This window comes from Haemaphysalis longicornis, unplaced genomic scaffold, assembly GCF_048455015.1.
Source record: "Haemaphysalis longicornis isolate Haplotype H1 unplaced genomic scaffold, Haemaphysalis longicornis Haplotype H1 scaffold_12, whole genome shotgun sequence".
Classification (NCBI taxonomy): Eukaryota; Metazoa; Arthropoda; class Arachnida; order Ixodida; family Ixodidae; genus Haemaphysalis; species Haemaphysalis longicornis.
This window is the reverse complement of record NW_027526225.1, coordinates 22642952-22667619: the sequence shown is the minus strand read 5'-3', so window position 1 is coordinate 22667619 and position 24668 is coordinate 22642952. Positions and strand designations below refer to the sequence as shown.

Here is a 24668-nt window from a genome sequence, read left to right as displayed (position 1 = left end):
ACTACGGAAATCCCGAAGCAAATGGGCTTGACAAACAATAGCGATAAAAATTGCTGTAAATCTTTGGGAGATGCCTTCCTCCTGCAGTGGTCACAAACAGGCTGACTATGATGATTATGATAGTGGTGGTGGTGGCGGCGGCGGCGAGTATCGTGAAAATCTATGGACGGTCAACCAGGCAAAGCAAGCCGTCTTAAACCGAAGTGTGTACGAGCGTGTTGATATATATTTTTTTTCCCATATCTTAACGCTCTAAACTGCCAGAGCACAGAAAGAAGGCGATGAATAGACAAAATATTAAAATGATGAAGTAGCCGAACAACTCTCTTTGTCTATGTGCGTGTCTGTCTCTGCTATTTCCTATGCATGAAAAGAGAGAGACGCGACATGTCGCTTGTCGCAAATGTCTATCTACGGCTTGTAAAGCGTGCACCACCCTACGCACAAGTGCAAAGCAGTGAAGCTCCCCAGAGCGTAGTGAGCAATATATCAATGAAAACGAGGTCTATTACAGGCACTACAAAAAAAAAAGCCGTTATTCAAGCAAAGAAAATATTATATAGACCAATTAGATTATTTTACCGTAGAGAACAGCATAAAATATGCATTAAAAGGGGAAATTAAATCCGTTTATAGAACGTGTCATCAAGTATCGTCGTAGGATGTCTGACAGTTCAGATTCGACAGTGTCTTATTGACGCATTTTATCTATTAAATGGAGTTTATCCATAACGTTTGAGGATGCGGGCTAAATTCACCGTTGACCCACCACCACCCGAAAAGACTCGCATCCGAAAAAAAAAAAAAGAAAAACTCGACGCTTATTAATAGGGTTACCAGCGCGCGCAGACGGGGACACAGGAGGAAGAAACGGCAGGACAAGGCGCATGCTTAGCCAGGCTTTTATCCGAGGAGACCTCTCGCTCCGACGCGAGTGCATTGCTACCGCCCTACGAACATTCGCTTGCGTTGCTTCCTGCAAACACTTTTGTTCACAACACGGAACTCTAGCTCATATTATAATACAGTGTGTGTGCAATCCCAAACTTCCACCTCTCCGATCACCTCTTCCCACCCCTGAGCTGTGGGAGAACCTGGTGACCAGCGACCGTCTGGACGTCCAGCAGCTCCTGGCATCCAGAGCGAAGGCTCTCTGCTCACTTGATGGATTCCCTAGGGAACCACTCCCACTTTAGAAAGCTCAAATCTCTCTCTGTCTCACAGCACACCGACAACACGCATTTTTGGATAATTATGCAAGAATATAGACGGGCTCATATTTCGGTTCAACCCAGCCATGATCAGAGACTTGCAGCATTACAAGTGCTTGAAAACGCCGCGCCATACGAACTCTAAATACGAACACAGCTACTGGTCATACAAACACGCAGAAACAATGAACAGTAGTGCTTGCGGAATAGGCGAAGCTTTGAAAGCTCATTTAAAAACACCAAATGTGCAGATTGTTTTAACTGCATTGCTGTTCCCCGACAAGTGCTTAACATTCCCTGTATGCCTATCCCATTTGGTCTAGTAACCCTCTTCCTCGCCGCGGCCAGCGCTCAAACTCTTACTCGCCTACACGAGCACTGAGCAAGATTGAAGAACTACAATTCGCTGAATATCGCAGGTGTCGCCAATGGACCGGCCGACGGTAGCGGACGTCGGCTGCTCCGACTGGCTCCAGGGGCAGCGGCTTCCCGAGGGCTACCCTCGCTACAACATGTTTCCGACGCTCGACCCGGACGCCACGGTGTCCGAGGAAGAGCTCGAGGCCCGCGCCCACCTCCGCGAGCTGGGAATTGGAGACGAGCTCATGCGGGACAGCGCCGACAAGGGCGCGCGCAGCGCGATCACGGGAGCCTACCGCATCGTGCTGCATAGGATACAGAGCACGCCGGCGCCCCTGGACAACGTGGACAGCGAGTCGGCGGGAACGGCCACCGGAACTCCGTCCCCGGGAACGCACAAGGCCGACCGGATCTGCCTCGGCACCAACAGGCTGTTCTCCGTCAAGAACCGAAAGTCCAAAGCGTGTGCCCTGCTGTGATATACCGTGTGCCACATCGCCCGGACGAATATCATGGACTGCTGTGTTCTGCAGTGATGCACGCCGTCACGCGAGGCGGACTGTCGAGACACCAGACAACCTTGCCACTCCCCCATAAGTGTGTGCAGAGGAATCACTCCACTTGTCGTTGACCATGCCTCCATTTCGTTAAATACTGATTATGTTACTTTCCAGTCCCCTAACACGCTGCGATGTTTGTTGTGCTCCCGCCGATTTATCGAGCTGCTCTGCCGAGATCGGCCTCCTGACGCAATCCCCTAGCCAAGAACCGGCGGTAGCTGACGCATCTCCCGATGTACAGCTCAACTGAACACCCCATGCCTCTTGCAGGACAGATGGCCATAGTTGGGCCAATTGACCTTTTTCCAGTACTGGTCCTCCTAGCGGCCACCACGGCGAACTACAAACAGGCAGTTAGACACGCCCCCCCGAAGTCTCGCTGTCGGAAAACCCGTGCACACATTATCATCCCTTAGTTCCTTCTGCACCCTCCCGTCACCCGTACCTTTCACATGAATGCCATGGTAGCTGGTTCACATTGCCGTGCTAATCCGCAGTTGCCAAAGCGGCTGTTTCTTTACTTTTTTTAACAGTGGTAAGCTTGAGTTCCATCCGTGCCTGGCATCGCCCAAAACTCAACACAGCAAAATGGAGGAGAGAAATGCTAGGCAAAGAGGTGTGAGGGGAATTGGCGAAGCAAGGAGCCAACGATCACGTGCGGGGACTGCGCATCGTGGCGCAGATGTTCGGGTGGGGAGGCGCGCGTTGGCGATTGGCTGCACCTATAGTGATGACGTAAGCTTTGACGTGCTGCTGTTCTTCTAGTTGAGAGACAGCAAGCGCTTTCCGGCATCAGTGTCCGGTCTACCGATAAGATGGGCAGAGCTAAGAAAGGCCAAGTTAAAGCTAGTGGAGACCACCAGCTCCGCTGTTTCTTCAGTCTTCGCATTTCAATTGCGAAAGTGGACTTCTTTCTTTTTTTCATCTTTGTTACTCCCGCACTGGTAGCAATGTGCTGGCAGCGCGGTCAGCCTCAAACGTCTTTTTTTTTTGCGTGTGTGCACGTACGAACTCCCCACAAGCGGTCGTAAAAGAGGAAACAGAAACGTGCAGTGCTAGAAAGCATAGCCGCTCTCCCAGCAGCGAGCTCAGGGTGCGTTCTTTTGTTTATATTGCTCAAGGCGAGCGCTGAAACTGGCGGACTGGGAGCCCGCGCATGTGCAGATCACTACTGGAAAAAGGTTTATTTGGCGGTCTTCAGGCCACTACCAAAGAAAAAATCGCGCTGTTACAACAGCTACTAATAGATGGCACCACGCCCCAGACGGCTCGCTTCACGTTAATTTTTGTACTGTATTTATTGATCGACGAAATTCGGTTCACAAAATGATATTTTTAACTCTCTACCACAGCTCGCGTTGTACGTCCACAACTGTCTAACTTGCGGTTTGCCTTTATCAGTGTTTGCTGCTCGTGCAGTTTGGTACGTATCTGTGAGGTCACTTGGGTGGTGCGGGATATATCCAGGGGTGTTGTCGTCCAGGTTTTTGCATTGACACCTTAAACGCAGTTTGCATAAAGTTAGACATTTGTTGCTCTGACATTGCGGTATTTTTAAATGGTCAAACTTGCCGTTGCGATGATTATTTTAACAATTACTTAGAGCCTCTGTAAAGATAACGTACAACTTCGCTGCATTCGAAAGATCTTAATGGATGATTCTCCCCACCTTAAGATGCAAGGTATGCAGTGTATACAACAGATCACAGCGACAGAAATATATACAGCAGCAGTCATTAAAGGGGCTTCCGGTTTCCGTTGGCAAGTTCACCAGTCATTGATGGACATGAACACTGCTGTCTGCTAATGTTCTCAGGCTGCTTTGGTCAGTTTGCAATCAGGTGCCAGAGCTCCGTAGCATCTGGCAAAAACGCGATAGTGGCCGCAGTTGATGCCTCATTATGAACCACAAAGACAAAATAAACTGCTCCCATCTCACAGGACTACAACAAAACGCTTCAGCACGTGTGCATGTCCTACCCTTACTACTTGCATCGCTCAGCTCAGCGCTCGCGTTCTTCTAGATTTTGAAAATTCGCACTACTCTGCTTTTTCCCAAGACGTCACATCTATTGAGCTCGATTTCCCTCTTCCCTGCCTCCTCTTGACTGGAAGAACAGCCTACGAGTCGCAGAAACATTAGCAGTTCTGTCTTCCAAACACGATTCTAGGATTTTTTTTTTTTCGATGGTAAGTTGGAAAGAATGTGTCATAAAGATGATGAAGAAGGGGCCATGAAAACGATATAGAAGTTTGGTTCATTAGCAAGGCTGCATCGATGTCAATTTTAACCCGAATTTCCTACAACTAAGCAAGATATTAGCAAAACAGACAAAGAAGAGGTGAATGACTGGTGAAAAGAAAGAACGTCCTTAGGGCTGGTGTTCAGCAGAGTGAAATACCAAAGGTTATTTCATTTAAGATTGTAATTTTGTATTCACGGCCATTATAACAGCGCAAACTAGATGTAGACACCCCAAGTAATTGAGCAATTCCAAACCACTTCGTTGAATGACAAAGATGGTTGAAACACGAAGATTTCTTCCATCGCTAACCAAGTCAAATCAAAGTCCGGTCTCATGAGGGGTTCGTTCGTTGTCGTCCGAGTTTGGACTTTGATGATGATGATGCCCTTGAAGTGTTGGCACGTACCCACTTGGGGAGGACTACTGGCCAGGGATAAAATGTTGACTGCACCCGGGGTGCACAAACCCATTGTGCACATTGGCTTCACTGCAGGGCATTTTGGGCATAACGATATGGATTTTTGACTTTGACAACATTGGCTTTAGACCAGAGAAGCCTTCGCGTTTCAACCATCTTTTACTTCACCCATGATCATCATCATCATCAGAGAAAGCTGGCTTTTCTGCAGTGTGTTTTGGCAGGACATCGAATGCTATCAGTGGAACAAAGAAGGCTACGCTTTAAAAACTGGTTGTGTATGTCTCTCCTAACCGTGTCCAGCACGCGCCATTACAGAAGTAGTTCCTAGCCATTTTTTTTCTGTTTGGTACGAGCGCGAGAACAAAACTACAGATGAAAATGCGCTGCACGTACCCCGCTTCCAACTATGCCCAGTTAGTGCCATTACAGCGGTCTTGGTTAGATCTTTCTTTTCTTTCCCTGGTTGGTTCGAGTGAGAGAACAAAGTTAATCTGCAAGACGTCTCCAAGAAACGGCTTCACATAATGATGACACTTACCAAAAGCGCCAGCCTTCAAGTGCTTAAAGACCTGCAAGCAAATTGCAGTCGTTGCCGCCATCTTCAGAACACTATCTGTCACGCGAGCCCTAGAGTGAGATAAGAAAGAGGCGCCAAACTGTGGCCACTCTGGCCTCCCGCAACGTAGCTTCCCTGTAGCCGTGGGATGAAAAGGAACCAGAGGTGCCCCGTCGGATGGCACAGCATCACCCAAAGCACATGGATAAAGCGGAAATTACAATTGCCTTCTGAATTGCACCACCTGTAACGGACCAGTCACGGGGATGCACGCTGTTGGCGGAAACCAGAGCCCACTAAAATGGAGACTGGGCTGTGTCTCAAGCTTCCGTACACTGGATAGCCTGCATAGTTATGCCCCTCCCCCTTTTAAAGCGAAGCAATTTAGTGTCCTCACATATGCCATTGAACTCCTATACATCTAGTAGGACGGCAGACCTTCTTTGCCAGTGATAATGAATGATGGTGAAGTGAAAGGAAAAAACGCTTCCCGTGGCCATAATCGAACCTGGGTTCTTCGCGTTATGAAGCCAGCGTCTATCCGATTGCTCATTTCGACTTTTTTTTCTTTACTGCATTTTGAACAAACAGTCCCGTCAGCATCGGTTTAAAACCCGCCTACCAAACTTTGGTGGGCGAAAACTATCAAACATTGAAAGAAGACAATTTTTCCAAAATGGGTAACCACGCAAGCTCCGGGCACTGCATGTAAATTACTTCCTTCAGCATACGGGCATTCTGAGCAAAGTACTCACTGACAGTCTTCGCGTCAGCATCAGAGTGGCGCACCGCCGCACAGCTCGGCCAGATTTGGTCGAAGCGAACGCCAAGCAGCAGGTACCATTTCGTGCCGTACACCCAAACCCGAACGTCAGGCCTACGGAGTGCACACCTGAGAGTTGCTGTGGGTATTCTAGAAAAGTGCACATACTCGCAGTGTGGGATTGGCCAACCAAAGAATCCATCACGACAAAGCTTTGCGTTGAACCACCGTTGTCTCTAGAAGGAGGGGTGATTGTATGTTCCTTTGGGCAGCTGTGCCGCAGCGGCCACAAAATGTAAGCATTGGCTACCATTATCTACGCGTGACACACTTAGCCTGTTCGATTCCCCGCCCTACCCCCATTTAGCCACAGAAGAAAAAGGTTAAAGTTGAAAGCTTCCACGTTGTACCTGCAAGAAGGAACAGCTTGCTGCGTTTGAATGGGGCACCCCAGGTGATTTTAAGCATCTGCAATCTTATCCCGTGATGCACTGATACAATGCCTGTTACGCTTTTAGAAATTCCCCCCAGTCCTACACAGTGAAAAAAAAAAGCTAACTCAGTTGTGCAGGCGTTTCTCACAATACCTCATTACAGAAAACCGAAATCAAATTCCCATGTTGGAGAAGTTTGCTACTGCTGCAACTGCTACGACTGCTTAGCCATTGAAAACTATACTGCGAGTTCCTTCAATTTTATTTGCTACATGCCTAGTTGTTACATTTTTTACGCGATGCCTGATGAAGACTACTGAACGAAAATGCAATTTCGCCAAGCACAGTTTATGTTTTCAGAAAAGTGATATGGCAAAGGGTGCGCAAGATAAGTACAGCCTCTGTCAAAAGTTTCTATGCCATGCCAAAAGTTATAGGCCACAGAGAATTCAGAGCACAAGCTTACCTCTCCAATGGGATTCAAATGTTTTATACCAGAAAGCCGGCGAAAGGGCCTTACTTTCTTACTGTCATAAAACAGTTGCATTACACTGGAAGATAGCTAAGCTTCTGCTCCCGATCGCTTGTGGCGCCTGCTTAGCATGGAAAATTTTGACAAAGACTGCATGTCGTATGTCAGCTGTACCAAACTCCAGGAGCCTTTCAAGGTTGAAGGAGTTCTGAAGTAGCCAGCAGTCATATCTGCACCCAGAACGGGTAGGCAGGGGAAGATAAGATCATTATGTACTGTTTCATAAGCTTCGCACAGTGCTGAGGACAGCAAGCATCAGCCAATGGGGAATGCGAGCACAGCAGTAACAGCCAATGAAGGAAGCAATGCACTGATAACAATCCTTCCCAGGGTAGCTACGCCTACGTCACCTCCACCCATCAAAACGAAGCAGACGACAGGCCTTGGTACTACTTTCTTCCTCATACTGTTGTCCACGCTTCTTCCAACCTCGCAGCTTCCACAGCGCTGCACGGAGTTCGTGAAAACAGACAGCACAGCTCCTCGCCACAGATTTAAGGCCGAGCAGAGCACAGATGTGGTTTCCTTCAAGTGTTTCTTTCAACTACTTGTCACACTGTGATCGCGTGTTAAAGAGACCCCATGCCCCACCCATGTTCCCACCGTGCTGTGTCGTGCCGCTAGCGTGCTAAAGAGTTTCTACGTCAAGTTGTTCACCCTACAAGTTGTTGATTTTTGTTCCGGTTCTTTGTGTCACCTTACAAATGTTGGCTGTTAGTGAACGTCTAGTGTGCATGCGTCTTCACTGTTGTCTATTCTATAGGCCCACTGAGCTTACCACAACGCCGGGTCGGCAAGATGTAGATACTGTGTAAAGATGTTGCTGCCACAGTCACCATACAGATCTCCACATTACTTGGAAAAAGAAGTTCGCACACGTCACAGTTCTCCTCCTCCAAAAACTTTTTTGCACAGAACTTGTATACGATGCGAGACGTGGAGTGCACATCAAGATTATATAAACGCATCATAACTTCCACACTCGTCTCGCATACTTACCGGGAAACAGCATGTGCCAAACGCTGACGCTTCTCTTTCAGCTTGCCGCAACAGCGTCTCTTCGTCCACGCAGTGCTCCGGTGGCCAACGAATTTTTGTAGAAAATGGGCGGCCGGCTGAAGTGATTCCTGCCGCAGTTAGAACTGCGCATTGTGCGGAAGATACGCACCGCTGGTTCCCAATGTTACTACCACACGTGCAACCACGTTTAATACACCTGACGCTTGCAAGCCACTTGTTAGCGCAACACCCCCTCCGTGCATCCAACAATATGTGCGAATTTATTGCTCTTGCGAGAATAAATGCATCAACTTCAAACACAAAAGTCAAGGTGTCGTGGTGCAGCACTCCTAGACTTTCTGAGGTATCGCGTTGGACAATGTAAGCTGGAACACCCGGAAAACAACCAAACAATATTCATTGCACAGCTTAGCTGTAACATTGTAAATGATGACATAGTAAAGCGCGTGAACTAAACCATGGCCAATGACTGCCTGTAGGTTTGCACTTCACTTATGTGCTGTGTAATGCTATTACAGCAAGGCAGCTCTCGATAGTCTGCCAGATGTTCCAGCTTAAACTGTCCTCGGCTGGACAAGTTGGGTTCTTTTAAGTCCCCAAACCCCCCTTATCAAGGTTGAAGTTGAGTTGGAGGGTTGCTTGCAATGAATTCTGGCTAGCATAGTGCAGATTGCTTTCACAGCTATTCACTAGCGACTGCTCCACTCGAGAACAGGCCTAAACTCTAGATTAGAGTAAAGGGCTCTTCTGCACCGCTCATCAAAATGGAAGTTAAGCTAATTTCAGAACATCCTCCTGAACACTAGCTAAGCTCCAGCCTTCTCTGCGATTCTCCTACAATAAAACAAGCCCAAAGACGTTAAATCTAAGCAAATCTGGGATGGAAAGGAGCCAGGTCTGAAATTTAAAGGTTCAAGAAAACCTTTATCTACCAATCACTACGATGGCATCCTAGCAGCGCTTAGAATAAATTCTGCAACAGACATGAGTAGCCAAAGCAAGGTGAGTGCTTGGGTACTTTTTGCAAAAGATATGCCACGCAGCTGAACTAACATGTAATTGTTTTAAAACAGAAAGATGGGCCCACAACCACAGACCCACTATCGAGTTATTTGAAAGGTCAGGTAATAGTTCATGACTGCTGTACTATGCAACTCATCACTAGACTAACTTCCTTTCATGGCAAAGCCCCCCATGCACGAAATTTTTAGGCACGTAATTGCAAAATCTGCCTCTTTACGGTGAAGTGTGAGCATGCTGCCCTCTATGCAGAGCCATCCAAAGTGGTCAAAATGGTGAAAGGTACATCTAAAGTGCAAAAATGAGTAAATCAGGAGCATGTTTAAGTGGTTCCTCCTCCAATAAACGCCCAACAAATTACAATTTTGGTCGACGGCCAAGTTTCCTCGGTCATAAATCAATCGGAGCTGACACTACTAACAGCTTAGGGTAACCTCAGGTCCCCTCAGACACTTGCTTAGCATCCGCTCGAGTAAAGGACACACACACACGCACACACGCAAAGTGAGATGACAGGCACACGTGTGTAATGGCTATCGCTTGCGTCGGAACAGCAGCTTCTCCTTGCCCTTGGCCTTCTCGGGGGGCACGGTCTGGAAGATGTCGTCCAGTGGGTTGGATGGTGCTGGCCCCTCGGCAATGCGGTGTTTCAGGTTGGCCTTGGCTTCCTTGCGCTCCTTGTACTTGCCCGCGGCTGCCAGCTTCAGGGACCGGCGGTGCTGCAAACACCATAAACAACAAAGCACGATCACCTTTTGCACACACGTTCTTCTCAATCCCCAACCCTCCCCCTGTCACCCCAGCAGATCTCAACCGTGGACCCACTTCCCGCCAAGTGTTGCATACAAAATATGGGTGCGTACAATGTCAAACCACTTTCCCTCCTCACACACGAAAGATGTCCTTCGTAGTCGTTTTATGCGTGTTTTACGAGTGCTTTGGCGTTTCCGAATTTAGGTATCAACACACCCGTTGACCAGTGGATTTCGAAATCCGTGAAATTCCGGCAGCCAGGCCAACAGGCTCAGCTCTCACTTTATGCCTGACTCAAGATGATTTGTATTTGCAGCGACTCTCCAACATGCAACAATTCTTTAGGAGAAGTTGATCAGTGAAACAGCACTCGTTCACAGCGCTTATCTCTGTAGCGATTCTCCAGCTACCCCACTTTTCCTGCTTCAGGAGCTTGTCTCTAAGAAGCTCATTCCACGGTGCCGTAGAATAGGAGCACAGCAAAAGTACAAAGGCTCATGCGTGTGATTTTGTGATGTGCTTCATCGCGTTGCAGGAGGATGAAACTGTTGAAAAACAAGAGTCATCCTGAACATTTGTTGGCCTTAAATACCTACCTGCTTCAGTTGGAACAGAGTCTTGAGAAATGATGTGCATACTTTTATTGTTTGTTTTGTTTTTAGCAGTGGAAAAGTCTAAACTCTTCTTATACCAGGACTCATCCATGATTCTACTGAAGTCTGTAGTAAGAGTATTTCGATGGTTCCTACTCTTTTTACAGCAGACTGAAATTGCGATCACCATTATGGTCTGTTGTAACGAGGTTATACTGTATTACAGTTAATAAGCTCTGTGTTTTTTGCGTATCCGTGCTTCAAATACCATTCAAAAACACCTGCTTGTAGTGTTGCACACCTTTCACTATTGGTGTGCAAAACTTGTGAAAAACGTGTTTTAATGGCGCGAAGTCGAGGGCAAAGAGCACACACATAAAAAAGTAACTTCTTGTATGGTGTGGAGTGGACATAAAATCAGATAATTAGACTAAAATCAGAGTCCCTCAATGCTTCTCTGGTCATGAAACTCCCGGCCAAGTTTCGTACGGGGACAAAGGCTACCGGGCGCCACCGCAGGTCGGAGGGCATCGGGCGGCCGCCGCTGCTCTGTAGCCGAACCGGCAGGCAGTAAAGTAGCAGCATGCCCGTTCGCACCAAATTTTTTCGCCACTCACAAAATGACAAGTCCATTTGAGCGGCCCACGACACATAAAGCGAAAGCGCACTGCTGATAAGGCGGCGAGCGTCTGTTTTATCTTACTCCGTGGTCCGTTCCCTGCCGAACGCGCTCTGACGACACCACCGACTGCCCTCCGATCAACACCAGCGCCGCAGCGCGGCCTCCCTGGGCTGCGTATGAAGCTCTCCCATTGCATGACGGCAAAGTTTCATGACCAGAAAGGCGTTGAAGGACTCTGCTAAAAGTAACTGTGTTTAAAATACAAATAAAATGATTGGTGTATGAGGCCAGGTCGTGATTATGTGATATAAAATAAGCCATAAAAATTTATTCTTCATTAAATACTCAAAATTGCACCAAAAAGGAATCAAAGAATTGGCAGCTAGAAAGAATACAGTTGAACCTCGATATAACGAACCTCGATTTAACGAAATTCGCGATATAACGAATTTTTTCAAGTTTTCTAGCAAAATTTTGCTAAATGCATGTATTTTTGTCTCGATTTTACGAAGTAATTTTGTGCGGCGCTTTCGATTTAACGAAGTCACGGCAAGAAAGGAAGAACGAAATTCCGGTCGAGGCACGTTTTATTTTGCCTCTCAGGCCCTACATTGAAAAAATTCAGTACTCAAATTGACTCTTGAAGGCTAAAATGAAAGAAAAGCGGTGAAATCTACGGTTAACAACAATTAAAAGCGAAGAACAAAGCTGCACAAACCGCTAGCGGTCATAGACGGTTTAATAGTGCAGCCACTATTTTGACGTCTCCATCGTTGCCTACGCCAGCGCCCTCTATGCTTAGGCTACTGAAGCCTACTTCAACCTTTTTTTTTTTCTACGCGTCATTGCTCATGGTGCTGCTGCCCTAGGTTGTGCTCGCTGATAACCAAATTAATATTTTGTTCGTGCATCGTTAGGTGAGTCTTGTAAGCAGAATGAGCACTCCAAGAGAAAGAAAAGTGTTCCGAACAAGAGCCTGAGGAAGTTCGGTGAAACTGACAGCCACCGAAGTGTGATGGATGCCGTCGATGTTCTGCGGAGGCACGCAGGTGCACATGAATGTTTAAGACCTTGTTAGCGCTGTCAGCATACGAGCGTCACGTAAAGCCCGCCCTGGTCAAGAAACGCCAAGCACTGCTTACGGACTTCTTCACTACGGCTTGAACATCGAGTGCTGGTGGCAATAAATTGCTCTCTTTGAACGTGGTCATCTTCGTTTCACCAGCGTTCATTAGACAGCTGCGGTGCGGAGAAATCAGTTTCGTAAGGGCTCAGTGGGCATAAAAGTAATTGCTTAATCGAATTTGGCCGGAAGATTTTTAATGTAAGCTTTCCGCTTTCCGGAGCACGTAAGCGCTGCTCCACACAAGCGGTCCGCGTGTACTCCGCTCAACTCGCAATCATGGCTTTATCTCGAGTGTTGTGGTTGCATCACGCGCCCATACTGCAGAGCCTTTGTACATTAAAAAAGTCTTTCGAAAGTTTCACAGCAGCCTTCCGCTGTTGGCCCGCCGCGCCTAAGCCTACCACTGAATGGACGAAAAGAGGCGTAACTTCGAACGAGCACCTCGGCGGGGTGAAGTTCACGGGACATGGACGCGGGTTCAATTGACTAACAGCGGCATTTAGTAGTGACCGAAATGAAAAAAGAAAAAGTGGAAACCTAGTCTGCTATCATATTTAATGAGGCGTTGCGAAAAAAGCACCGGTTTTACGATGACACATGAACTACCGTCGGCTATCCGAATTCCGTTGTCCAAGTGTTGAAACTCTTAATTCACACAATTTTCGCGGCCAGTTTTAGTACAAATTTCGCTTTAATTGGAGAGGTAACTACATAGCAGTTGTTGCCTGGCGAGGGCCGAAGTGTTAAAACCCCAATAACTGGTTAAATGAACTGTAAAATCGAAACCTCGATTTTACGAAATTCTCGATTTAACGAAATTTGCGGCCCCAAGTACGACTTCGTTATATCGAGGTTTAACTGTAGTGGATGTAGTGGGAAAAACAATGTACTCCTCCATCTAACGACTATAGTAGAACACAAAGCTTCCTCATGGGGAATTCCTTGGTTGTCGACAGAATTTGACTTTGACATGCAGACAGTTTAGACTGACTCGCATGCAGTTTGGGCTTTTGATCGCAGTGGCTTTCACTTTGGCCCTCCCCCATTTGATGTCGCACGGAGAAAGCTCCCCGTTCAGCCATCGTCGTCAATAGACGGAGGAGTGCATGATTTTTCTGTCTAATTTTGGCTGTCCATGCACCCCTCTCCAAACCCATAGTCCCGCTTACCGCACTGGGGGTCACATAGTTGGGGTTGCTGTAGATCACTGCTCCACCAAAGCTGCCCTCGAAGACCTTGATCGGGTTCAGCACAAAGCGGGGCCCTGTGCAGCGTGACAGAGAAAGGTGGGAGAAAGACTTTTACCGAAATGCAATAACAGGAAGTCACGCAGCAGCTCAACCGGATGTTCCCAGCTGATTCCAATCATCATCCACTTGCGGGCGAGCATCTTGCGTGTAATATCTCGCATCTCAGCTCAGTTGGAATGCACTGCATCTGAACGGCCACTGCCCCCCGTTCCGCTTGCTGCATGGAGGAGGAGCTGTTGGGCTGGCGCATCATCAGGCGTGCAAGCTTTCTTAGTCGGACTGATGGCATTCTGTCAAAAAGCTAATGCATTTCCCGCAAAACCGGTTGGTCGACTGAACAGCTCTGATAAGATCACTGGACACATGGTGCGTGCATGAAACCAGGCTTCCATTGGGTCAAACAAAACGGCTACTTGAAAATCGCGACAAGGAACGGTTGTAGTACAATGGTACACCTTTATCCCATAAACCACATATCGGTACCACATTTGTAGAGTTCGTCGATGCGTTTACTTAGTGCACGAAAAGTCGTCACATGGGCTTGTTCGTCGTTTGCAGTGTGGGCCTTTGAAGGTTTGACCATCAATTAGACACTCTTTCAGCGAAGGTTACACCCGCTTTCAGCTTTCGCGCTTCTCTCAACTTTCTTCAGAAAGGGATTGTAAATTTTTTTGCATTTTCCTACAGTGTAGCCTCAGTGAGAGCAGTGATGTTACACGCAGGACGTGACATCGCTTTCTGGCCTTATTTCACATCACATTGCAGTCTGATGTCATGCTCTGTTAAGACACAATGCTTGGACAACAGATCAGCTTTGACAGATCAGGACGACAGATCAGCTTCGATTTCATGGCCACGTTATTGCTGGCAATTAAGCAAGATCTCAACAGCATTTAGGCGCGATTGGGGGGAGCAGGGTTACACTGGCTGCTGCCGAGCTGGTTCCCGCACTGATGACTGCACAGTGACTTCACTGCGGCAGACCCCGTGGCCCAACCTGATCGCTCGCACTCAGTGGCAAACTGTGCTCCACGAAGCACCTGGCAAGCCCAACACTGCCTTCCCTGCTGTTGAAGAAGAAATTATCCACGGTCGCCTGCTTCTCAGCAGTGCCAACGAAGTTCCAGCACTTGGTCATCGTCAAAAAATGCAGTTTTACGTCGCCTATACCGCCGTGTGCCACACTCTTGCCGCACAAAACCCCAACTGCTCGCCCTTCCAGGGTGGCATGAAAACTGAAAATTCTGAAGTATCAGACCTTAAGAAACACTGTACATACTACTTATTGGGCTTTGACAACGCCATGGTGTTGGCAGATCAAAGGCCTGCATACCACTACACGATCTTCTGCACTCAAATGGTTCGGATACAACTTCTGCTGACTTGGGCTGCCTACCTAACTCCTGATAGCAGTTGCTATGTAGCAGCATCGCTTCACTCGATTTCTTTCTTTATTTTTCCACCGCAAGATTGCGGCAGTTTTCCAAATTTATGGGCCCGACCATACAATCAGGACGACACTTTCGCTGAAAGCTCAACGAAAAGTGCGAGCTTTCCGCTGCACGTAAAAATGTCCTACTTTGCACAGATGACGTTGAACACCCAATCTAGCGATCGCGCTTGTTCATTTAGTGTGCTCAAAATGCCCTTCAGGGCCCCTTGAAACAGATTGTACCATCAGTTGCACTGCGTTTGCCTGGTAATTTTCAAGAGTTGAGTTGGCGCCTTAAAAACCGAAGGTACTCAGCAGAAGTTCTTGCATATATTTACTTTGCATTTCCTTATACCTCACTGCACCGCATGTTTCAGAAAAACATTGAGACAAGCTCCAATCTCGTTTCCCCATTCAAGATTTGCAATGTCACAAATTATAGCGGAGGAAAGTCTATCTATGAGACGGCGGTACCTCTGATCACACTTCTAACATTTTCTGCGTTAATAAGCAAGCAACTTTTGCTACCGCAGTAGGTATAATTGCCTTCACGGCACTCAATCCACCGATAAGAGTTCAACTTATTTGTACACACACCTTCGAAAGACTTAATTCCATCATTTTTGTTCAACATGAAACACTGATTCCATAGTTGGTTATTCTACAATGAAAGGTGCCATTTAAAATAACCCACTTTTCCACCCCATAATTAGCAATAAGACTGGAAACCAATAGGCTAGGATTGAATACAATCCAGCCCAACCTCACATTTACAACAGAACAAGGGGGTGGGGCTTGGCCGTTTTCGAAGCAAGAAAGCTCCATCGTAGCAGAACTACTACACTGTTTCAAGAGACACCCAAAGATGAGACGGTGCGAGCCTCCGCTGCTTCTCTCACATCTCACACAGCAAATTTCAAAGAACTCCCACTAACACCAACAGCACCGGTGCAAAAAGGACTAATGAGGAATCTATTACGGCTGCATTTTTAGTACTGGCTCTGTGAAAAAAGAAATGCGGCTTTCTTAAGAAGAATTGCACATACTAATCTAACATTCACAGAAACGTGTTTCGGGGGTAGTGGAAAATTCACAGTTAAACGCTGTGTCTTGTAAAACATCATTTTATATGCAGCGCCTGTCCCATCGGTATTCTACTCTCACGCTCGGGGATTATTTTCGCGCCAGGAAAATACGCACAAGTTATCCCAGTACCAACTTGCTCAGCTTTCCACTCTAATTGTCATTCTTTCTAGATCCGCTCACCGGTTCCACTTTCACGCAGTAGCTCTCAATACACACTCTCTCAGATTTCACTATTTTTCGAAGCTGGAGAGAAAATTGCAGCAAGGGAGACAGCGGCGTCAGTGCCTACCGATCTCGACCAGGGCTCCCGTCTCCTCGGCTATCTGGTAGTTCCGGAACCATATCCGGTGGTCCAGCAGTGAGAAGGTGAACACGTGGTCTATGAACGGCTGGCTCTTGGGGTGGTGCCTTGGGGTGCAGAACACCTACGGCAGTGGAAAAAACAAAAGTGGAGAGAGTGCGAGACCCATGTGCACAGTCGATCAAAAGAAGACTGGAATTGGTCTCTCTAAGTTGTGCAGCCTCTTAAAACTGAAAAGACATGGCCAGAAAGACTGTAGTCACTTTTGAGCAATGTTTCACTTGCCTATCCACCTCAAAAAGCAGCAATCAACAGTCACCCTAAAGTGCGCACTGCCTTTATTAATGACAAATATTTTACTTCAGTCGCAATGAGAGTTCAAAGTCCTTGAACACCTCAGTAACCACGAGTGTGGCAAAATTACAATGAACCTCACTGTTCCTTTCCTCCGATGTCACTTCGAAAATTCCCTCTATTTGTTCAATCACGGATGGTGCAGCGTTTACTGCTTGCACAATTGTTACTGACAAACAGGAATGCTCATATGCTTGACAAAATTTAAACTTCTCACTTTTTGCAGCCTCTCCTTTATCGTTACTATACGATAACCTGTTTTCAATGAAACAGCTGCTGTAGCCCGCTGAGCCTTGTTCGTGTACCAACGTTCCCATAACAAGTTTATTTTTTTTAATCACATGCTCATAAATGTGTGTAAAGCTGCGTTCGGACTTTGCACAAGTTTCTCACTTTGCCAGCTGGATTTTTTGTCTCTTTGATGGATAGCAGGACAGTGAGGAGTACTAAACCCCTTCCATCATTAACCCTCTCACTGAACGAAATGAAATGAACCAAAGTTTGTCCCTGTCATACTGTTGCCTGAGACAGCAATTGAACAAGTTTTACACCATTGGTCAGCTGCGTTTTTGTTCTTTTAGTGGACAGCATGCTATAGTCCCAAGTACTGACACCCCATTGCTTGCTTCTCCCTTGAAAAAAAAAAAAAAAAAATGAAGCGAAGTTTATTTCGGTTATACTCTCACCTGAGACAGCAGCTCTTTCATCACCTTTGCGAAGGGGCTCTCATCGAAGGACTGCAACAATAGATAAAAAGCGACTCACTAAATAAAAACACACAAAACAATAGAACAGCAGTGCTGAGGATTTAGCGTTTCAGTTCAAGTTTTTTCTTTCCTCCCTCAACCTAAATATTTTATAGCCTTGTGTCAAAGAATTTGATTGGTTGATTGATTGATTGCAGGGTTTAACACTCCGACACAACACAGATGACGAAGCACACCGTACTGGAGGGCTCCAGACTAATTTTGACCACCTGGGGATCTCCAATGTGCACCGAAATCTTGTCCACACAAGCATTTTTGCTTTTCGCCTCCATCAGAAAAGCGGCTGCCGTGTCCGGGAATCGAACTTACGTCCTCGTGCTCAGCAGCGCAACGCCATAGCCACCGAGCCACCGCGGTGGGTCCGCAGAATTGCACAGAGGCCTCTGTTGCGACCTATCTGGTCAGTGATTACTAAATACCAGTTTTTCTGTTCTGCAATTTCTGTGACTGCCTGCAAACTTCAAATTAAGGCTTTAACTACACGCCGAAGAGAGTCAGCTTGGCTACTACACCAGAGCAGTGGACTTACGATTAATCGTGGCCATCTGAAGCTCTGCAGAAGCTAGCGACTTCTCCTTCATGCGTGCCTTTCATTTCATAAAGGGGCACTGACACAAAATTTTGAAGGCGAGATAACGTCGGAGATAGATTGGTGGGAACACATATACATTATCTGCAAAATATCAGCGGCGAATACAGCCTAGAACATATTTAAAATCAATTTTGAAGTGTGCTAAACGCAACCGAGCAGCCAGCAGAGGACCACGCGCAATTGTAAATAAACAACATCCAAACACGTCACGAGTTTGTGTTTGCCGCTTCCGCACTACCGGCGTTTTACGCGGGCTCGCCCGGCTCGCCGCTCCAATCGGAGGGCCCGAGGGCGGAGCTTCTGCTCTCGAGAACGAACGACCCGATCGTTGGCGGCGGAGGCGCCGTGATTTCGTCAGCTAATCGGGCAGCTGGCCGCGACCAAAGTTCTACAGCGATTCCAGGCACTCTCTTTCTATTACTGTTTATTACCATTGGATGCGAAAACGCGCAGGAGGCACGAAAAGCTCACTGAGCTAGCCGCACGGTCGCTGTGCAGGCGGCGGCCACGGCCGCGAAGTGGCCCAGGCCGGCGCAGGTAGCTCGAGTGATAGCTTGTTACCGACTTACCGCTGCACGAAATTGTCCCCAAGTCCCGACCATAGTGGCTTACATGAGAAAGGAGTTAACGATGCGATGGCGGGTTGCATTAAAAATTGTCATCTGCACCGCTTACGAGAGCGGCACTCGAATATCCGCCGCAGTGCTGCGCCGAACACATCTGTAGGCGGACCTGTAGGCAGACCGGCCGGCTGCTCCCAGCGCGCGTCTTGCCACCCACCGTCTCGAGCGTCGCGCGTCGTTCTTTAGCCGCGGTAGCATTTGCACTCGCAGCGCCTGCGTCACATCCACGGTCGCTTTTTAATTAAGCGCCTCACGAGATCAGTACGTGGGGGCATTCGCAGAAACTGCCATCGATGCGGATTCGACAGTGCTACGGCGGCTCTGCTCTGTGATATCCCTCCGACGGTCACGTGGTCAGCTTTGTTCACACAAAATCCACAAAATCCATCGTTTCGCGGCACTCGCTGGAACCGAAACTGCGACTGGCCGCATTTAAAATACCTCTAATTAAACAACCGTCGCACGCTGAAGCAAATGAGGTTTCTACAGGTTATAAGTAGGTCACTAGCTACTTATCGCAACGAAAAAAACAAGATGCTAAATTTTTGTGTCAGTGCCCCTATAAGTAGTGCTGTTTCATCCAGGCACAGTCACAGCAATGAAAATTTGCACAGCAGTGCGCACCATGCCCACGTCACTTGACGGGCACCAGCACAGAGTGGCGTTCCTGCTGCCAAAAAGACTCACCTTGTCGAAGGAGAGAAGGGGGCGCGAGCCCTTCAGGCAGTTTCCCGTCATCTTCAGCTCTTCCATGGTGTGCACTGCCGCAAAAGGGAAGCAAGGCTTGTCAGCAGAGCCCACCGAAAATATTGAGGGTGCGGCTCCCTCTTTTGAGGGTGCCGCACCCTCAGTGTACAATGGGGGTTCGTGTGGGGCGAGAACTGTGAAACCTAACTAGCCCTCGTGTATTGTATAATAAACACATTTTCATTTTGCCAAAGAACCGACACATATTTGGGGGCACTTTCAATGCACGCTTGTTTTTGCAACCTCCCCCTTCGCTCTGATATGAGCCTTGTGCCTCAGACTTTCTTACGCTCTCACAATGATCTGGCTGTCTGCAGAAAGTTTACGCCTTAATGGCCGAACACGGCAATGACAACACCATTTTGACTACTGCTAATGCGCAAACACCACTATGTACAAAACACATCACAGCTAGAAAGCACAATTTTGGGAGCTTAACTGCGTCTCAACCTATCAAACTCTACTACAGCTGCAGGGTTACAAATGCCTAAGTCACAGGTGAACCGTTGTTTCATGATTGGACACTCAAGTGCAAGAGGCTCACGAGGCATTCGGACAGCAAGCACCAAGTGCCATGCTCCGCACTAGCAATGGAAGAGCTCTCTGACCATGTAGCAACTAGCCAGTGTGGCATGAATTTTGCACAACCCATCTTCACACTGCCCCTTTTGTTCATCAAAAATGAAAATTCCAGTTATCATGCAAAAATTAAAAATATATACACAAAAAGCTGGTCATGCGCGGATAAACTGAAATTCAAAATTTTGATGACTGACATAGGGTGTGGAGTGTTTGATGCACGCAAATACGGCAACATCGCCTGACACACATTTCGCACATCTGCTGTAGTTCGCGAGTTACAAAATGGTGGCAGCGGACATCCAATCAATGTGCACAACTTTGTTCAGCTTACCGTTCTCAACCAGAAACTTGACAGAAGGTCCATTGGGCACATTGGACAGCCTGCAATAGGGAAGGTTGGGAAGTTAAAGGAGCATCTTCACCTTAAAGCGGCCCTGCAGACAAGATATTAGTTTGTTTAATTCGAAAGATTTCATGTTTTATAGTTCCCTCAGTGCTTGGTCCAGCAGCAAACAATGCTTTAGTCACTGAGAAATTAAACATTTTAAGCCCAAATTTCAATTCTCACGCTAAATCGTGCGCTTTCGTGACGTCGACAATTACATATCCAGAGCAGGGCCTTAAAACTAAGGATAGCCTGACGACCAGGGCTGCTACCATCTCACAGAGGGCCGTTTGGTTATCTTGTTTACCGCCCACTTTCATAGATGGCACTGTAATACTAGCTGACATGAAGTGCCAGTGTTCGCACCTCTATACCTGCCGTAATTTTATTATGGTTCACACAAATCATTTCCTCAAACGTGCGCTATGACTCGACAAACATGGTCATGTATGTGACCGTGCCATTTATGGCAGTTGGCCCGTGTTGTGTCAGACAAGTCCAATGCATCCGACGGCTGCGTTAGGCAGTGTCAGCCAGCAAAGCGCCGCACTGACTGCTTCAACGTTTACGTGTTTGTTTGTAACGTTAATTGTTCACCCCACAATTCTTACTGCTATAAAAAGAATGTGCCTTAAATTTAAGCGCAAATAGCTCATTCGGCAAGCTTATAAGCCGTGCCTAATTTGCGTTTTCTTCTGCTGGCCTCAGCCAACCGCACAGCTGGGCATATGACATCGTAGGTTCTGTTGCGGGAAATGAGCTAGTGGGTCGCATGGCCATTCCCCTTTTTCCCTAATTATTTAGCTTATTTGAGCGAAGTTTACATTAAAAGCAATGCCAGTATGATTCCAATGACGCAATTTTTCGAACGAACCAAACTTGTGTTTTGTCTGCATGGCCCCTTTAAGCAGTACACTAGCTAGCATATATATCCAGGTTATTTACCACATGTAAAGATCCTTCCTCTTCTTGTTCTCGAAGTAGATGCACTTGTTGCAATTCTTCATCTCACAGATCTGTAGTGAAATTTCAAGACATTTTTAGAGCGAGGCGTACCTCTAACGGTAACCTTTAGAGAAGACGTACAAAGCATGACAAAACACTGGAACTTATCGAGCTACAGCACGATCTTAACACCATTATAACTTCCCCACTTGCCTCATTTATGACTAGGAGAGGGTCTTTCTTCTCCATCTTGGACTCTGTGGACATCAGGAAGGAAGAGAAGGATTATGTTGACAAGCAAGAATCATTCTGTGCATTTTTGTTTCTGCAAAGCACATCGTTGAAAAAGCCATCACAGGCACCAGACCTACAACACCTCAATGGCTTAGGTCAGTGACCATGTATTTCATTCAGCTGACAGCACTTTCAGGGAGCTTATTTCTTTGCAGCTACGAAAGATTAAACAAAAAGTCCAAAGCAACCATTCAAGAAGTCACAGAAGCAAGTATTCGCACCGCCTGCAAAATTTTGTCTCTAAGAGTTAGTGTTGACCGAAAAGAAGCACCCCATGATTTCATCACGCTTCACCTAATTTCGAGACCCACGCTAGAGACACGTTCTACCTAATTTGTTAACATGAGGTGTGCGCACCAAGTTAGCCCAGTGTGACTCTTCTCGTTGCCTTGTCAAATACAAGGGGACGCTTCTCTGAACAACCACACACCACGAAATCTCCATTAGCATAAATTGTTCCCCACATCAAGCTCATACCACAGCAAACACTGCGAGTTGGCCACGAATTAGTAAAACCTCTGTGACACATTGGTTCCTTGCTTATTTCTTCATTTCCAGTCTTGCCCAGTCACAAGATTCGTTTCTCACATATTCTTACACCCGACAAATTTCCCGTGAAATGGTCAGCCGTCATTTCTTTCAACGTGACCAAGGCTCGTTCGTTTTTTTGCCGTCCCAACTGCCAGACAACTTCCTGTGTAGCCAGGCTCCTTATGAAGGCCTATGAAGTCCTTACGAATAGCCGACTAAATTGTAATTTGCATAGAATAACTTGATTGCCTTCATTTGATGATGTTGGGGTTTTTTTGCACAACGGTGTCAAAGTCAAAGAGCACCAGTACAATGATGCTGGCTACTCTCAGTAAAAACAATGAAATACAATGTACGTGAAACGAGGTATTTAAAATTGCCGCTTAAAAAATACATTATTAAAACTGGTGTAGAGGACCAAGTAAAAACAAATATCGTTATGACATTAATTCACTTGACGCTGCGGTCCTTTTGCTGGCAAGGCCAGACCCTTTCGGGCACAAGCGTGAGGTAATGGCCGTGTTCATGGACGATATGAGACGTATTTTAAAAATTTTACATCTGAGAGATACTTTAAAACTTGGTTAAGAGAGAAAATTGGCTCGTCCGATAACAGTAATAGTTGCTGTGGTATCACCCATGTGTATAGTTCTGGGCAGTGGTGCTTCCTTTGTTGTTCTGGTCGTTTGCATTCAATTAACACATGGAGGACTAAGAGCAACCCTTTACGTTGCGAGCAGTGGGGCTGTTCTACACCTTTTCAAAGGTGCGCATGCGTATGCCTTATCTGAAGTCTAATAGCTCTGTAACACGAGTGCCATGCAGCAAGTCTATGACATTGTAATACAGGCATCATTAGCAAATGAAAAAGAAAATAAAGAACTGCTTGTCTGTTTTCCTTTTTTTTGTTCGTTAGTCTTTGACCAGTAAGCGATAACAATGCCAGCTGCCGATTTCTCTGCTGGAGAGGCAGCGCGATAGTCATCCCCATGTAAGTTAGTAAATGTGTTAACACGTAACAGTGTCCCCACAAAACATTTGTTCTCCCCTTGAAATGAAACTACCATACAGGTTAAAAAAATATCACCCAGACGTGGCATTCTGTTGTGCACCTATCTTCTGTAACACAATGATCAGCACCACCAGTTACCTATCAAAGAAAAAACTAGGCTCTTGCTTGGCACGACACTCTCTACATAGGCATATTTTTTTCAACAGAGGTGCAGAACATTAACAAGAAAAAACAATAACAAGTTAATCACTATACTTAACACTCAGACGTCACAAAATTTTACTGCACTTCGCAGTAAACGAAAGTTGTAAAGACCAGCTTAAAAAACAGAACAAAGCGTAATATTCTTTGTCACTGCGGCCTTGTCATCAACTAACATCGCATGTTTCGTCTCGACGCCAAGAGATGTTACCAGAAAGACGGTCCTCAAGAGTCCCCAATGCAGTGCAAAATGTCACAGCAAGTTCGGAGACAAACTTTTTTGTTTGTTTAAATTTCCATGAAGTTATGCACTAGGCTGTACTACATTGGGCAAATTTGGCTCGCACGAACTCGGCACTGATCCCGAGCCAGGCAAAGCGTAGGAGAATGCCCCATCTATGCTCTGAAACAGACGCCAGCAATGCCCGTCACACGTTAAAGGAATGGGCACTGGTACTGGTCGGTAGCTGCAACCAGTCTCAGGGCTAGACTTGCAAGTTGCCAATTAACATTAGCGTGGACTGAGCTGACACCTCGTTACCAGATCAACCTGGCACACAGCAAGCCGTAGAAATAGTTAATACCTCCGTAAAGATGTTTAGCCCTACTGGGAAACGTTTGAACAGCGGTAACTTCTGTTTGTTTACAAGCACGAGGGTTTTTTTTTTTTTTTTTCTGATGCTGTTGACAAACCTACCAGGCTTGGAATGCGGAAGCAAGGCGCGAAGGTTCAGCATCAAGTGTCGGTCCCTGAACGTGATTCCTCTGGATGCGAAGATCATGACACGCTGCTTGTTGATCCATTTTGTCTGAATACGACAGGGGAAAAAAACACACCGCAGTTAGAAAGAGAGAAAAGCAAACAGAGTATGAGTAAACATTTGGCTAGCAGTAAGGTGCGTTAACTGCAGTGAGACATAAAAACGGCTAGAGTAAATATTAGGCTCTAGCATTAAAATTCAGATTTCCCTCGCGGCATGGCGGGTGACAAGCTCTCACGGACATGGAAACCCCCTCGTTCGTATTAAAGCTTCATTTTCAACGCTATTGCATTCCCTCGAGTAGCACTGCGCCATACCTTCTTTTCCGGTGGTTCATCCGATCTTCTCGTAACAGGAGGTAGCCTTTCTTGAACTTCAGTAGTTTCGTCGGCATCCTGGACCGCACGTGAACGTTTCCTGTGCCTCGCCATGTTTATTTTCTGCGATCCTGCTTTCCAATAAAAAAAGCAAAACACAAAATGCAAAAATACAATTATTTCGTTTTTGGAGGCCCGGAAGCATTTGCTTATTAAATGTTATTTTAAAAATAATGCCTTGTTGCGTTAAAGAAAGTTAATGATGAAACGG

General features: G+C 46.7%; 2 protein-coding genes across 3 annotated transcripts in view; one reads left to right on the top strand and one right to left on the bottom strand.

Annotated features, from left to right (window-relative positions):
• The window catches only part of LOC144162488 (serine/threonine-protein kinase NIM1), a 138319-nt gene extending 130068 nt beyond the window's left edge, over positions 1-8251 (top strand). For both annotated transcript variants that reach the window (XM_077693043.1, XM_077693042.1), the window contains exon 7: positions 1631-8251. In XM_077693043.1, the coding sequence (XP_077549169.1) occupies positions 1631-2050 (420 nt within the window). In that variant the 3' untranslated portion in view covers positions 2051-8251. The remainder of the gene's footprint in view (positions 1-1630) is intronic.
• Positions 8252-8340: 89 nt separating this feature from the next.
• LOC144162491 (ribosome biogenesis protein BRX1 homolog) lies at positions 8341-24553 on the bottom strand. Its single transcript, XM_077693047.1, has 10 exons — positions 24398-24553; positions 24017-24128; positions 21495-21538; positions 21282-21352; positions 20283-20332; positions 19310-19383; positions 17327-17377; positions 16275-16410; positions 13387-13481; positions 8341-9842 (listed from the first exon to the last, which is right to left on the bottom strand). Exons 1-10 carry the CDS (start codon positions 24509-24511, stop codon positions 9657-9659), a joined length of 933 nt encoding a protein of 310 aa, XP_077549173.1. The 5' UTR covers positions 24512-24553; the 3' UTR covers positions 8341-9656.
• Between the last annotated feature and the right edge of the window lie 115 nt (positions 24554-24668).